This window comes from Dasypus novemcinctus, chromosome 22, assembly GCF_030445035.2.
Source record: "Dasypus novemcinctus isolate mDasNov1 chromosome 22, mDasNov1.1.hap2, whole genome shotgun sequence".
NCBI classification, from domain to species: domain Eukaryota; kingdom Metazoa; phylum Chordata; class Mammalia; order Cingulata; family Dasypodidae; genus Dasypus; species Dasypus novemcinctus.
This window is the reverse complement of record NC_080694.1, coordinates 47,873,659-47,887,363: the sequence shown is the minus strand read 5'-3', so window position 1 is coordinate 47,887,363 and position 13,705 is coordinate 47,873,659. Positions and strand designations below refer to the sequence as shown.

Below are 13,705 nucleotides of genomic sequence, written 5' to 3'. Positions count from 1 at the left end.
CGGGGAGGTGGCACCGCCCGGCTTAGCCGCTGTCACCTCCGCGCAGAGTTGGGCCTTACTTGTTTCCGTAAGTCCTGAGCCGACCGATGCAGAGGGGGGTGGTGGTGGTTAGCAGCGAGCCCCTTGGCCGAGGAGCCCGTGGAGGGGGCCGCGGGGGGGTGGCTCGCGGAGGCCTGCTCCCTGCGGCCGTCAGCCCGGTGGTCGCTGTGCTTCTCCTTCCCAGGAGTGGCCTCTTTGCTTTTGTGTTTCTGAACAGGTTCTTTCTCCCGGGATGACCTGCTGGAACCATTGAAAACTAAAAAAGAGAAGAAAGGATAAAGTCACCACATTTAGTTCTCAGTCACTACCCTGCCACCCAAACTTCCCTGAGATAAAAAGAACCAATTACCTAGTATTCTCCAGGGAAAACCAAAATCAAAACAAAACCACCACTGAAAATGCAAACTATAGGAATAAACACCTAAAGCCATAAAGTCATACATCAGTCTGAGAATGATTTGCTTTGGCTGAACTGATAAGAAAGCGCATTTAAGAAAACTGATGAGGTGGCAGACTTGGCCCAGTGGTTAGGGCATCCATCTACCACATGGGAGGCCCGCGGTTCAAACCCCGGGCCTCCTTGACCCGTGTCGAGCTGGCCCATGAGCAGTGCTGATGCGAGCAAGGAGTGCCTTGCCATGCAGGGGTGTCCCCCACATAGGGGAGCCCCACGCGCAAGGAGTGCACCCCGTAAGGAGAGCCGCCCAGCGCGAAAGAAAGTGCAGCCTGCCCAGGAATGGCGCCACACACACGGAGAGCTGACACAATAAGATGACGCAGCAATAAGAAACACAGATTCCCGTGCCACTCACAACAAGAGAAGACGCAGCAAACAGAGAACAGACAACTGGGTGGGGGTGTGGGGGGGGGGGCGGAGAGAAACAAATAAATACGTAAATCTTTTTAAAAAGATCCTAACGCATTTACTAATATTCTAATATAATTTTTAAAAAAAGAAAGAAAACTGATGAAACAAAAACTCCCATACGGCCCTCAGAATAGCGACACCACACCTTAAACACATAAAGAAGGAATTCAAACATGGGACAAAACACAGTCACATCATCCTCAGGCATTCTGTACTTACTTTAAAATAAATTTTAAATTTCTGAAAATTAAAAAAAATCAAACAATAAAAGTGCCGTCTTGAGGCCGCAGCTATGCAGACGCCGGGGACCAGCATGTGGCTTGACCTGGGGGGTCATGTGCCAGCGAGCAGGATGCCAGCCACGGTGCTGCTGCTTTGAGCTCATAAGCAGGGACAACTACCAGCTAGAGCAGCGCTTAGCAGGTTTCCCTGGAGCCAACTATCCCGGGGGCCAGCGCCTCGTGGTCACGGCCATCTCACAGGGGAAGCAGGCAGGTGGCGAGACCCACCCCCAGCTATGCCTACGCGCGTGCTTGGTCCCACTTGCTACGCACTCTCACTTCTGGTGATGCTCGGAGTGTTTACAGGAGTCTGTGTGCCTCACCACCTAAGCTGCTGTGGCTTTCTCTTCTGCTTTCCTGCTGGGACTTGCAAACTGGGAAGGACCCCCCCGGTCCAGCCACTGCCCCCGCACTTACAGATCTCCAGTCCCTGACAGCTGCCTGTCTCTCCTGGGAAGCCCCATCTTGGGTCTGCTCTGCCCACGTGCATGGGAGCCACTGAAGAAAGATTCCCAGCGCACCCTGCGCCCGAGGAAGCCTTCCCGAGCGCGTCTACCCTGGGGCCTGAGCCACTCTGGGCCATCCCACCCCAGCCAAACTCACGCCCTGACCAGCAGCTGTAAAGAGACAAGGCTTCCTTCTTTGAGCTTAAATGTCTTCCTGCGGGTTTGCGGAAGCACAAGTCAAATCTCCCCTCCAAGTACCATCTCCTCAGAAAGGTGAAAATTCTTTTCAAAATTTCCTTCTCTAGACTCTACAACTCAGTCCCTTTCAACTGGTTTCCCACTCATAACGATTTATGAGTCCATTAAATTATATTTATGCCATAGATGTTGCTGACACTTTCCTCCATTTGTCACTCACTTTTTCATTTGTTATATATAGTGCTAAATGTACTCCTTTTCAAAATTTCTTTTAAGTGTGTTTATGCTTAGAAAATCCTTCCATATTTTGAAATCGTAAAATATTTCTCTTAAATTACCTCTAATTGTTTGATTTCATAGACTTACTTCTTTAATCCATGTCATTGCCTTGTATATGGTATATGACAGAGACTTATACTTTTCATATCTAATTTCAGATGTGAATCTTGATTTCTAAATTTCTTCTAGCACCAGTGATTACATATTCAAAATAAATTCAAATACAATTCCACTTATATAAAATGTAAATAGAAATAAAGTATAGAGATGGAATTAGATCAGCGGTTGTATAGGGGCTGAGGATGGACAGAAGGGTTGAGAGGTGACTGCAAAGGAGTAAGAGTTTTTCCTTTTTGGAGTAAGAAAAATGCTCTAAAACTGATAGTGGTGATGAGATATGCATAACTGTGATTATACTAAAAGCCACTGATTGTATACTTTGGATGGATGGTATGGTATGTGAATATATCTCAATAAAACTGTTTTTCCAAAAATCAAACACTAAAGTAAAGAAAAATGGGATAAGGTCCTGTGTTGTGAAGTTCTACTAGATATTCTCCACTACACAGGAAATGGAGCGCTTGGAATGGTTAGCATTTATTCTGCGTGTAAGTAACTAAACACTGTCAGAAACCATCAATCATACCCACGCTGGCAGCATCTTTGCTGCCTTTCAAGACAAATTAAAAGCAACATCCCTAAGAAGTCATACTTCAATGTGATTAAAAATCAAACTAAGGCACATGAATCTAGGCAGTCCTGACCGTTCACCAGTCTGGTAAAGTAGTGAGCGCAGCTTCTTCGGCACAGGCAGCCTTGCTTCCCTCATCGTCAATAGTCCAAAGTTCTTGGTTTCGTTACTGCCACTAGGACGTGCCTCACAACGCTGCCTGCTGTTGAAGAAGTGCCAGTTCTACAAGTACTTCTCTGTTGGCTTAAGAAAAACATGTATTCCATTTGGCCCGTTCATAAGCACTAAAATTTGCAGTTAAATTACCAGCCTGTTTGAAAAGTGGGCAAGTGATTTAATCCTCAATTTTCTCATCCATGCACTGGGGATAAGAGGAGCTCCTGTGCAAGGGCATTCTGGGAATTTACTTGCCTGTAAAGAACTAGTGTTTAAAATTAGTCAAGGACTTGAATAGACATTTCTTTTAAAAAGGATAAAAATGTGGCATGTTCATACAATGGATATAACCTATACAATATTCCCTATAATGGAATATGATTGAGCCATAAAAAAAGAATGAAGTACTGATAAATATGCTATGACATGGGTGAGCCTTGAAATCATTATGCTAACTAAAAGCAGCCAGTCACAAAAGACCACATCTTCTATGATACTGTTTCTATAAAATGTCCAGAATAGACTATTATGGAGACAGTGATAAGGTAAGTGGTTGACTTAGGGCAAGGGAGCTTTGGGGGCAATGGGAACAGACACTCTTTCTGGGGTGACAGAAATGTTCTAAAGTTGATGGTGGTAATGACGACACAAGTCTGTGAATCACTAAAAACCAATGAATTGTACGCTCCAGTGGTGTTTTCACTGGATAGTACATGAAGTATATTGATAAAGCAGTGGAAGGAAGGAGAAAGGGAAAGAGGGAAGAAGGTTTCACTAAAAGGGAGTGAAACCAAACTATACAAGCATTTCCTCCATGTGATAGTAGCTGATTTCAAAGAAAGAGAGAGAGAGAGAGAGAGAAAGAAAAGCGGGCCTGTTCCTTCAAGGAAGATAATAGTTTTTTGACATCAAATCCAGAATTCAAGCAAAAATGAGAATTTTGGAAAACATGTGAATGCCACCATGAGTTTGACAGCCTTGCAAAACTTGAAGGCTTTACTGATGGGCTCAGTGGAGCTAAGTGATTCTTCAAAACTGTCTAATGAAACATACCAATAATTGGAAGATGATGTAACTCGGTGAAGCATTATTTTCAAATGACGAATAAATATGCTCCAAGGCTACGCATAGGAAAAGATCCATTCGTACCACGAAAGCCCAATGGATGCTAACATGTCAGTGTGAAGAGCTCATTGATAAGGGTTCAGATTCTGACAGCAACTATCATTTAAGAAACAACCACTCGTTGAGTCTGGGTGTACTGTCCAATAATAAAATCTTAATTGTCCACAAAGGCATCTCCCTTTTGCAAACGCATATTTGACTGGCACTGATTTTTTTCATGTATTTCAACCACAAATACATATTGCAAGAGACTGAATGCAGAAGCAGATACATATAAATCTAGCTGTCTTCTGTACACCAAGCATCAAAAAGATTTGCAAATATGGATTTTTTTTTTTTAAGATTTTAAAAATTTCTTTCTCCCACCCACCCCTTCTGCCCTCATTGTTTGCAATCCCTGTGTCTGTTCGTTGTGTGCTCACCTTCCTTTTTTTAGGAGGCACCAGAAACGGAACCTGGGGCCTCCTGTGTGGTAGGCAGGAGTTCAGTCGCCTGAGTCACATCCACTTCCCTACAAATATGGTACACAATGCTGGTCTTCTCAACAATAATTTCTTGTTTTAGGAATAGCATAAAAATGTTACTTAAGGATCATAAAAACAGTATTTTTTTGCTACCATGTAGTAGGTTCATTTTTGTTACGCTTTAATTTCTTCAGTTTTTTTAATACGGTATCAATAAACATTAAGGTGTTAACAAAAGCCTTCTAGGGTCCTCAATTTTTAAGAGTTGCAAGGAGTCCTAAGAATTGAAACTTGCAGGATCGGATCATCATCTCCAATATTTTGGCTGTGCGATGGTTTCAAGAAGCTATGGCGGGCCTTGTGCTTATGTCCATCACAGCAAGCACTTACGGACCTCAAAAAGAGAAGGCCGGGCTCTGGGACAAGGCTACCTAAATTTGAATCCAGCACAGTCATTTGCTAAATAATTGACCCTGGGCTGGTTACTCGTTCAGTCTGAGCCATAATTCCCCATCCATATGGTTGATTTGAGGATTCCTGAGAAAATGTTAACCTAGAGAAGGGCACAGCAGGGCATTAGGCAAGCACTGGTCGATGGCCCCGCCACTTCCACCACCCCTAAAGGGAGTCCAAGGCCAGGTACAGGGCAGGACACGGGGAGCAGGCCCAACGAGTCCACAGCTATACATCACTCATGTGCAAATGAGGCTTGGGCAAGGGCCAGCTGCTAAACTGGGACTTGAAGGACACTCACTGCACATGACACTGTTGTTGACCAGCAGTATCTTTTTTGATCTGGGAAAGAAAAAAAACCAAAAAAACCCTGATCCCTCATCCACATTATGCTGCCTGAAACAGAATGCACAGCTCTCTGGTTCTAGTACAACATAAAGCCTTGGGGGACTTGCAACCACGACTACCAACGCTGCTCCTCAGGATAACGCTCCCAAAGCCAGGCCCTGCCAATCCAAGAGGAGACCGTGAGGAGCTACGATGGAAGGTGGAGATGGAGCTGAAGAGGGAGGAGGGGGGCAGGTGCCAGCCAGAGCTCTGGCTGCTTTGTGGACCTCAGCACATAGACGACTGGCGAACATTCTGATCTGAGAAAGCAAGGGGGGAAAGTTTTCAAATATACGAAAATTTTAAAATGGAATCTAATTAACTTTGATTTGCAAACAGGGAGGTGGTTTTCAATGAATCCACATTCTGTAACCATCTCGTTGCTTCACAGCAGCAATGCACCAAAATGGCAAACAGAGCCCAAAAGTCAAACCGTGTGTTAAATGGGAAGAAAGGAGGGAGCAGGAGATTGCGCAAAGACGGCTGCGCCAAAGACAGGGTATAGTTTGTACTCAACAGCTCATTAATTTTAATTGTCGTGAGAACCTGCCAGTTTTACCCCTTTGAGTAATTATCTTTTGTCTTAATTTGCTTAGTTCTTGAGACAGGGTGACAAGGAGAAAGGGGAAAATATGCACTCTCACAGGGAAACACTAAACCGTGTGAACATGGGAGACAGAAAGAAAGTTAGCCCTCTAGTCTAACACTGTCCCTAATTAACAGTAATAATTGGACTAGTTTCTTTAAGGGGAGGGGAAAAAAGCATCCTGCACTTCGAGCCACCTTAGGAAATTGTATTGTACTCAGATACAAATGGCTTCACATTAACGAACAGAGACAAATATATTGATTTGTATACACATACTCTAAAAGTTAAATGGTCTTTAGACAAGTGTTTTCACATGACAGCAAGCAAAATCTTTAAGGCTAGTATTCTGAGTTACGGTCACTGCATGCCTGAAAAGTTTTGCTCCCAGGGAGGGCTACAAAACAAATGGGCAAGGAAAGTTATTTAAAAACACCTTTCACACAATCCTGCAATCACATGAAAGGGAAAGCTACTATTTCCAAAGGGGAAAATCATATTTATAACACTGGGAAGTCTATACTAAAACCAAGCTCCCCAAAATCTCTGCTCACATGTTTAGATCCCAGCGAGCTTCCTGGGTGAGACCCCCTGGCAGTCTGGGAAAAGGTCTTTTTAACGTGTGTGTGTGTGGGGGGGGGGGGGGTTCATTTGGTTTTGATTTCTACTTCCCCAGCTCACTACAGAGACAACAATCACCAAGCACATCTCTGCCTGAATTTCTGAAACTACAAACCAGCTGCCTCCCCTTATCTGTCCTCCCGTATTGTAACTAAAGTATATAAAGTGCTTCATGTTATTCAGAGAAAGGAATTATGCAAATATAAGAAAAGGCTGATCTTTTTAGGAGCTCCTTTCCTACTGAAATGCTGAAAAGATGCGTTTGAAAAAAAATGCCTTTTAAGCAGAGCTGATGAGACCAGCACATCAACTTCTGTGTCTCCTTGCCCTTCCCACAACCAGCCGCCCCTACCTTGCTAATTACTCGTGCTAATAAAGGCACCTTGTCTACATGCCAGGAGGCAATCCTTAAGGTTAAAGGAAATGACACCCTGGAACTGCTCACCGTCTGACCTGAGCTAATGGAGTTCTCAAGCCTTAACCTCCTTACAAGAAACGTGCGGACAAGAGCCAATACAGAAAGCCGGCCCCAGCGTTGGCCCGCACAGAAACCAAGGGATGAGGTGGACAGAAGGAACGCAGGGCCCCAAAGACTGGGCTGGACTGAGTCCCCAAATAACCCAAAGCAAGGCCCGCTCCCCTCCCCGCCGCCAAAAACAATGGAAGGGACACAAAAAGAAACCCTGTCATGCTGTGTGAGGGAGAGGAAGAGAAAGGCCCTTCGAGCTTCTGTTCTCCAGCCAGGTATTTCAACGGAAGCTTCATGTCATCACGAGGCGGCCCGACGGGAAAGGCAGACTCCTCAACTGGCTGGTTTTAAAGCCGTGTCACTGTAGAGAGCAGCGCTTGCTCCCTGGAGCCAGTTCAACTTGGAGTCACTGCTGCCTGAACACAATGGAATGCCTGCCAACCTGCCCCACGAGTTCAAGAGGGTGGAGTGCCACATATCTAAGTGCAGTCACCCGGTGTGCCCTGGGCCACCACTGCAGCCTCGGGGAAAACCAGGGACAGCCAGGAGCACAGCGGTGAGGGGACAAGCCTCCCGATATGGCACTCACGCGGAGCAGAAAGCCACACGGGTGCCCATGCACCTCCCTTCCAGTACCGTAAGCACGTTCTACTGCATTACATACGTGTCTTTGTGAAAAACTTACGAAGCTTCTACTGAGTGAAATCTCTGTCACACTGGTTATAAAATTGGGGACAGGGGTCTACACCTGGGGTTTCAAAAGCAAATTGAATTCTCCTCCTTTCTTTTTCTACATAAGTCTTAGAATTTTTTTTTTCAATCACAATTGTGGTTGCCACTGTCCTAAGATCTAAAAATGCTAATTATTATGTGCAATAGTATAAAATACCTAACAGGTGTGGGTATATTGCCACTTGAATATGCTTCTTACATCTGTTCCTAATAACTTAGGATACTTAAGTCTAAAGGGGCAGAAGGCCTTAAGGAGAAAATAAAGGCTGGGAAAACAGAAACACCAGAAATCAGGAAGCATGCTTTTATCCGTGAGAAAGGGTTTCTGGGCCCACGTGGTCCACAAAGAAACTGAGGCAAGGTTGAGCCTGAGGCCTGATAGGCCTGAGCAGGTGCACAGCTCGTGGGTTCTCGGGCATCCGCTCTCACCTAGGCTGGGGTGAGGGTGGCTTTAGGGGAGTGTGGGGGCAAATGCCCCACTGGGGAGGCAGCAGCAGGGCCAGGAAGGCCTCAAAGCACTACTCTCAAGGAACAAGACGCGTAAAAAACGACAGGTTACACTTCAAAAGGATAAGCACTAACTGACAACGTAAGAATGCATTTTGCAGTTTGGCATTTCATAAAACCCTATATCCAAGAGCATGAATTCTAAAAAGCCAACCACATCGAAAGTAAAAGATCAGACTTCTAGCCCACTTCCCGGTTTAACGAAGGAATCTATTCACCACACACTGGGAGAGAAATAGCTCCACAAAGTGAATCTTTCAAGGGTTAAATCGAAATGCATGTGATTTACACAATCAATTCACAAGTGAGAATATAGAATTATATATTTGGTAATTTTTCAGGATAAAAATCAGAGAAAACCACCGTAATAAGGATTGCAAGAATCTACAAATACGGTGGACACACTATTCTATCACACACACTCATATACTACCCACCCTCCAGCCAAAGAACAAATGATTTTCACTAATGTCTACAAGCACATTTTACAGGCTCAGGAAAGAGCAGCTAAAGCATGTTTCAAGATAGACCAGGTGAAGTGAGGTGACATATTAAATACCATGCAGTCTGGTGTTCAGCTTGATGACCCCATTTGCAGGGTGGGTTTGCCGATTATATGCAACAAAATGTATTAAACATTCCAAAAATCAACTGCATAACAACTTCTTCAGAACTGCAGAGGCATCGCACTTCTTCTTTAAAAGAAGAAAAAAAAAGGTCATGAGGACAAGGTCACTGGCAGGCTCAGGAACCACAACAGGACAATGTGCAAAGCACACATGTCACCTCAATTCAATGGTATTTGGTATGTCAGAGCAGTACAATTTAAGTTTAAAATACTTTCCCCACCCCAAAAACTAACTCTGTACCCATCTGAGGTCACTCTGTATCCCCCGTTCCCAAGCAACCCTAACTACTTTTGGAGCCAGCAAAGGGGGAAAACAGGCTCAAAGAGACCAAATGACACAAGGCAAGGATGATGTGCCTGACCCAGGAGCTTCTCTTCACCCACCAGGCTCCTCTCTTCTTAACCAGACTGTCCCTGAAATACATGTGAGTACTTCGCAGAAGATTATAAGAGCTTGGAGAGAGCCAAGAAGAGCCCTGGGCAGCTGTCCTAAATGAGTACACCCTAAGGTCCTACTGGGTCGTGGAGAACTAACACTCTGGGAATGTGAGAATAAACTGGGATATGATTATTATGCTAATACACAGGCTCCCAGAGAGCTTCTGGGACACTTGAAGCAGGTAAGGCTAGTACATGCCAGGCATCTGGAACATCCCAACTTTCTGGGATCCTCTTAGCAACACAAGGTTCTGTGCTTCCAGAGCTTTCCCATCACATGCTGGATTTATGACAACAGAAACAACCAACACATAAAATATGTACACAGTCTTTTCTACCAGTCACTAGTCGTTCTTAACTCATACTAACTCATTTAATTCCCCCTCCAACCGTGGAAATGGTATTCCTATTATCTCTCCTTTGAAGATAAGAAAATTAAACAGAAAGGTTGTCCAAGGTTGCAGCCCTAAGTGGGAAGACAGGTTCTACTTTCCATCATTAAGTCCAGTGGCTGCTAACACACAATGTCCCAAACAGGAAGAGGTGCGTGGTCAGGAACACACTGTTTTATCATCTGATTCTGCGTGCTCTTCAAATTCAAGCCCCTGTCTCATCTCCAGGAGTTCTGGGATATGCACTTGCCTTGACAGGAAAAATGGAGCTGCCAGAGATTATTAAAAGACAAAAGGGACAGTGATGAATATGTCTATTAATGCTGTCAGCTAGAGTGTGTCCCCTCACTGAGCATGGCTATGGGGGGACCCCAGGCCCTGCGGCCCTCACCTCCAACACCACCCCAGACAAAGAGGGGGCTGGACGGACCTGGGAAGCACAGAGCAGAAACGCAGTGAACGCGTTCACATGATTGCTTTTTGGCCCTCACACAACATGCCCTGGGTGTGAGTCCAAAAGCAATAAAATCATTCCAGCTGGGAGTCCAAACATGTTGTTTAAAAAGTCTTTTGAGAAATGACCCTCTTCAGATAGACGCACACCAAAAGGAATAATGGTCTCTGCTATTTATTCCGTTCTCACAAGCAGAGAGCACATCTTGAAGACTATACTCGGTGGCTGATTTAAGCAATTAACTTTCACCAAGTCTCCTGGGCAAAGGGTAACATGGATTCACAATTACAATTACAACAAGGAGGAAAAAACAAAGCCCAATTCGTTCCAAAATAATGCATTAATTCCCCTAGTCAGCCTCACCCCCACCGGAAAAAAAAAATCAATTATGAGAACTTTTCACAAAACAAGCCATTTCAAATGTCAACTTCCAATATAAACACCCACAAAGCAGTGTTTTGATTGTGCTGTTGTGCTTCTAAATAATGATTACCTTGGGCTCTATTATTAAGATCATCTGAGTATCTGGGAAAATGTGACGAGTCACTGAAATACAAGCTTGCTGGTGGCACGGCTAGTCCACCCCCGAGGATAACCTAAGCTTAGACGTTCTGGTGACACTGTCCACGTCACAGGGAAGTATGCAATCTAATAAACAAATCCATTCCCCTTAGGATGTTCAGTGAGAACATCCGGGCCCTGTTCACACGTTTGCTGATCTAATCAAAGCCCTGTCCAGGCACTCGGGGCTCTAGCAGGAGACTGCTGGGGTCGGAGCTCCTTTTCAAGGAAGGGTGCTGCCAGGCAGACCCAATTAGACACAGACTGAAGCTTCTTGACACATGACACCCGGCCTAATCAAGGATGGCCAAAGCTCCTCCAGTAATTAAGTCATAGCTTTCCCCACTGCTCTGTGCATTTAGTTCCCAGCACTTCGGTGAGGGGGGATCCCGACAAACCACGACATCACAGTGCAGGCGGCACGGACTAGCGCCACTCTGGGGAAAGGCATGGTTTGCAATGGGGAGGTCACGGAAAAGCAGCTTGCTCTCCATGCTCTCTTGCAAAGTCGTGAGGACTTGCTTGACCACAAAATGATTATCCTCTCATCCAGGTTCTTCCTATTGGAAAATGTAACGCTTGCACATTTTTCACCGAAGTCAGCAGCCAAAAGGAAACAGACATCACCGGTCTCTGTATTTTACTTTTTGGAAAATGAGGGAGTAAAACGGAGGTGTGAGAAAGAAGGGGAGAGGCCTCCTCCTCCAGCCGCTCTTCCGTGCAGTCAGCACTTGCTTCAGTCTGAGGCTTGGCTCCGAAAGCACTGGATCGGGGCAGGGGGTGGGGGGGTGTGGGGGTGGGGGTGGGTGTGGGTGTGGGTGTGTGCGTGTGTGTGTGCACCAACAGGACACACTGTCAAGGGCTTCCCGTTGAACCAGGCATAGCAGTGCAGGGCTCACTCTGGGGATGGGACAAAATCAGTAGGCACCGCAAGGCTCTAGAACCTTCTACCACCCGTTGGTGGTTCTTAAGGAGGTAATCAGGCACCTGAGCCTTGCGGATCCAATCCAGCCTGGAGCTGTGCGCGCTCTCCGAGACAAGGATAGCCATTTCCTGAACCTAAGAAGGCTTCCGAGAACCCTGGGCAGAACAAGCCAAGCTCGAGGACACCTGAGGCAGCACCTGTGCCACAGGCCGGGGCAGAGCCATCCTGGGAAAGCCCAGGGCCCAGCGCTTTCCTCACACAGGTGATGATGGCCCCCCACCAAGGGCCTCTGTCCAACTTCAAGAGGAAACACCTGACCCAACACCTTCCATACCCCACCTGGAACTTTCTATTTCACGTGAACCCAAGGCAGGAATATTAGATCAAACATTGACACACACACTCCCTTTTACAAATTACGGGTACCATAATGAAATCCCACTACAAGGAACTCAGTGCACGATTAGCAGGAGAACAACTTTTAGCTCTGACAGGAATTGCTGCCAACATCTGATCTGTACTGAGTAAACATGAAACTGAGTTCTCAGGGATCCCTGCCTGACTATTCAAAGTATTTTAGCGTAAACCACTGGCGTGCTGGGATTTACTGTTGACATTCTGCAACTCATAATTTCATGGCAGGACAAAACAGTAAACAGATTTCCCTGTGAGGTGTAAGAGGGGAAGAAGCCAAAGCACAGATTTCTTTATGCTGGGACAGTAATGAATGACTGCTAATCTAGTCTCTATCCTGCGTGTTAGTTTTACCAAGTTTGGACGCTGAGCTTCAAATAGCACTGACTCCCCTCTCTGCTAGTGAAAACAGCAATGGCCTTTCCACCTTCAGGACTATTCTTATTCAATTAGTGCCTCTGGCCTGGGGACACTGAGCTACTGTGCTTACTCCCAAGCAGCACCAGCACTTGCTTTAATAAACTGCTGACCTCCTGTCTGTTTCCATGGCACCGGCAGGATAGAGAGGATCAGGCAGCACAGCAAACTAGAAAAAGGGAACCCAGGGTTTTTCAGAAATACCCACTGAACCAGAAGCTGAACTGGTCTTCTTCAAAGCTGATTTCTCTGTTTCAACAGAACTATCCTTCTCCCTGGGTCATTTCGAAGTGAAGGAGCCTTCCAAAGAGCATGTGTGTCCAGTTCTGAGCTGGGCTCCAACCGCTCCTCTGCCTCCGCTGGCTGCAGGGAAGCACTGCCATCCTGCGGGGTTTTACTCTCGGGCTACTGAAGACACTAAGGACGTGTGGCAACAGCACAACAGGAGACCGAGGAGAGCCGTGTCCCAGCCCAAAGCTTGTGGGGCCTGCCCAGCGGCACCCCGAAGCTGCTAAGGGGGAGCCGGCAGCAGCGCCTCGCTCCCTCACGGCCTCGACCCACCCCAACTCAGGGCCGACGACAGGAGGCGGCATCTCAAAGACCCGGATGCTTGCTGTTGGGTGAGGGGTGCGATGCGAGGCTTGAGACAAACCGTCCACTTCCTCCAAGTTAAAGAGGGGCACCACCTGCCCCGCCTACTTCAGAATGACAAGGTTGTAAACCCACAGAGATAACGTAGGAGAGAGCACACCAGAACAGAGGCGCACGCACTTCCCCACACTACCAAAGCCCGCAAAATTCATTAGTACTCAAAAATAACCGAGTAGTTTTAACCACCAGTGTTGTTTAAACAGGAAATGTTTAAAGTAGTAAAATCTCACAAAACAGGAGTCTGCCTGCGAGCGTACTTACATATACAGGTACACACACGACAAATAAGATAAATGCTCCTTTGACTCCTAACAGTGACAGAGGTCAGTGCAAAATTGTTGCCCTCACTCCTTCGAGGAGGAGAACGCAGCCAGTTCTCCACCTCCTTCAGACACCTTCCTGCAAATTGCTGCCAGAGCACCTGCCACATCAGGGCGATCCGGGACACACAGCAAGCTCACTTTTGACACCGTAAGGTGAATCTGACAACACTGTCCAGTGCACCCGAGTCTCTTCATCAACC

The 13,705-nt window shown here is 46.2% G+C and overlaps 1 protein-coding gene across 5 annotated transcripts in view; it reads right to left on the bottom strand.

Annotated features, from left to right (window-relative positions):
* JARID2 (jumonji and AT-rich interaction domain containing 2) overlaps window positions 1-13,705 on the bottom strand; it is a 236,814-nt gene that overhangs the window by 30,631 nt on the left and 192,478 nt on the right. For all 5 annotated transcript variants that reach the window (XM_058285252.2, XM_071210978.1, XM_058285251.2 and 2 more), the window contains one exon: window positions 60-295. In XM_058285252.2, the coding sequence (XP_058141235.1) occupies window positions 60-295 (236 nt within the window). The remainder of the gene's footprint in view (window positions 1-59; window positions 296-13,705) is intronic.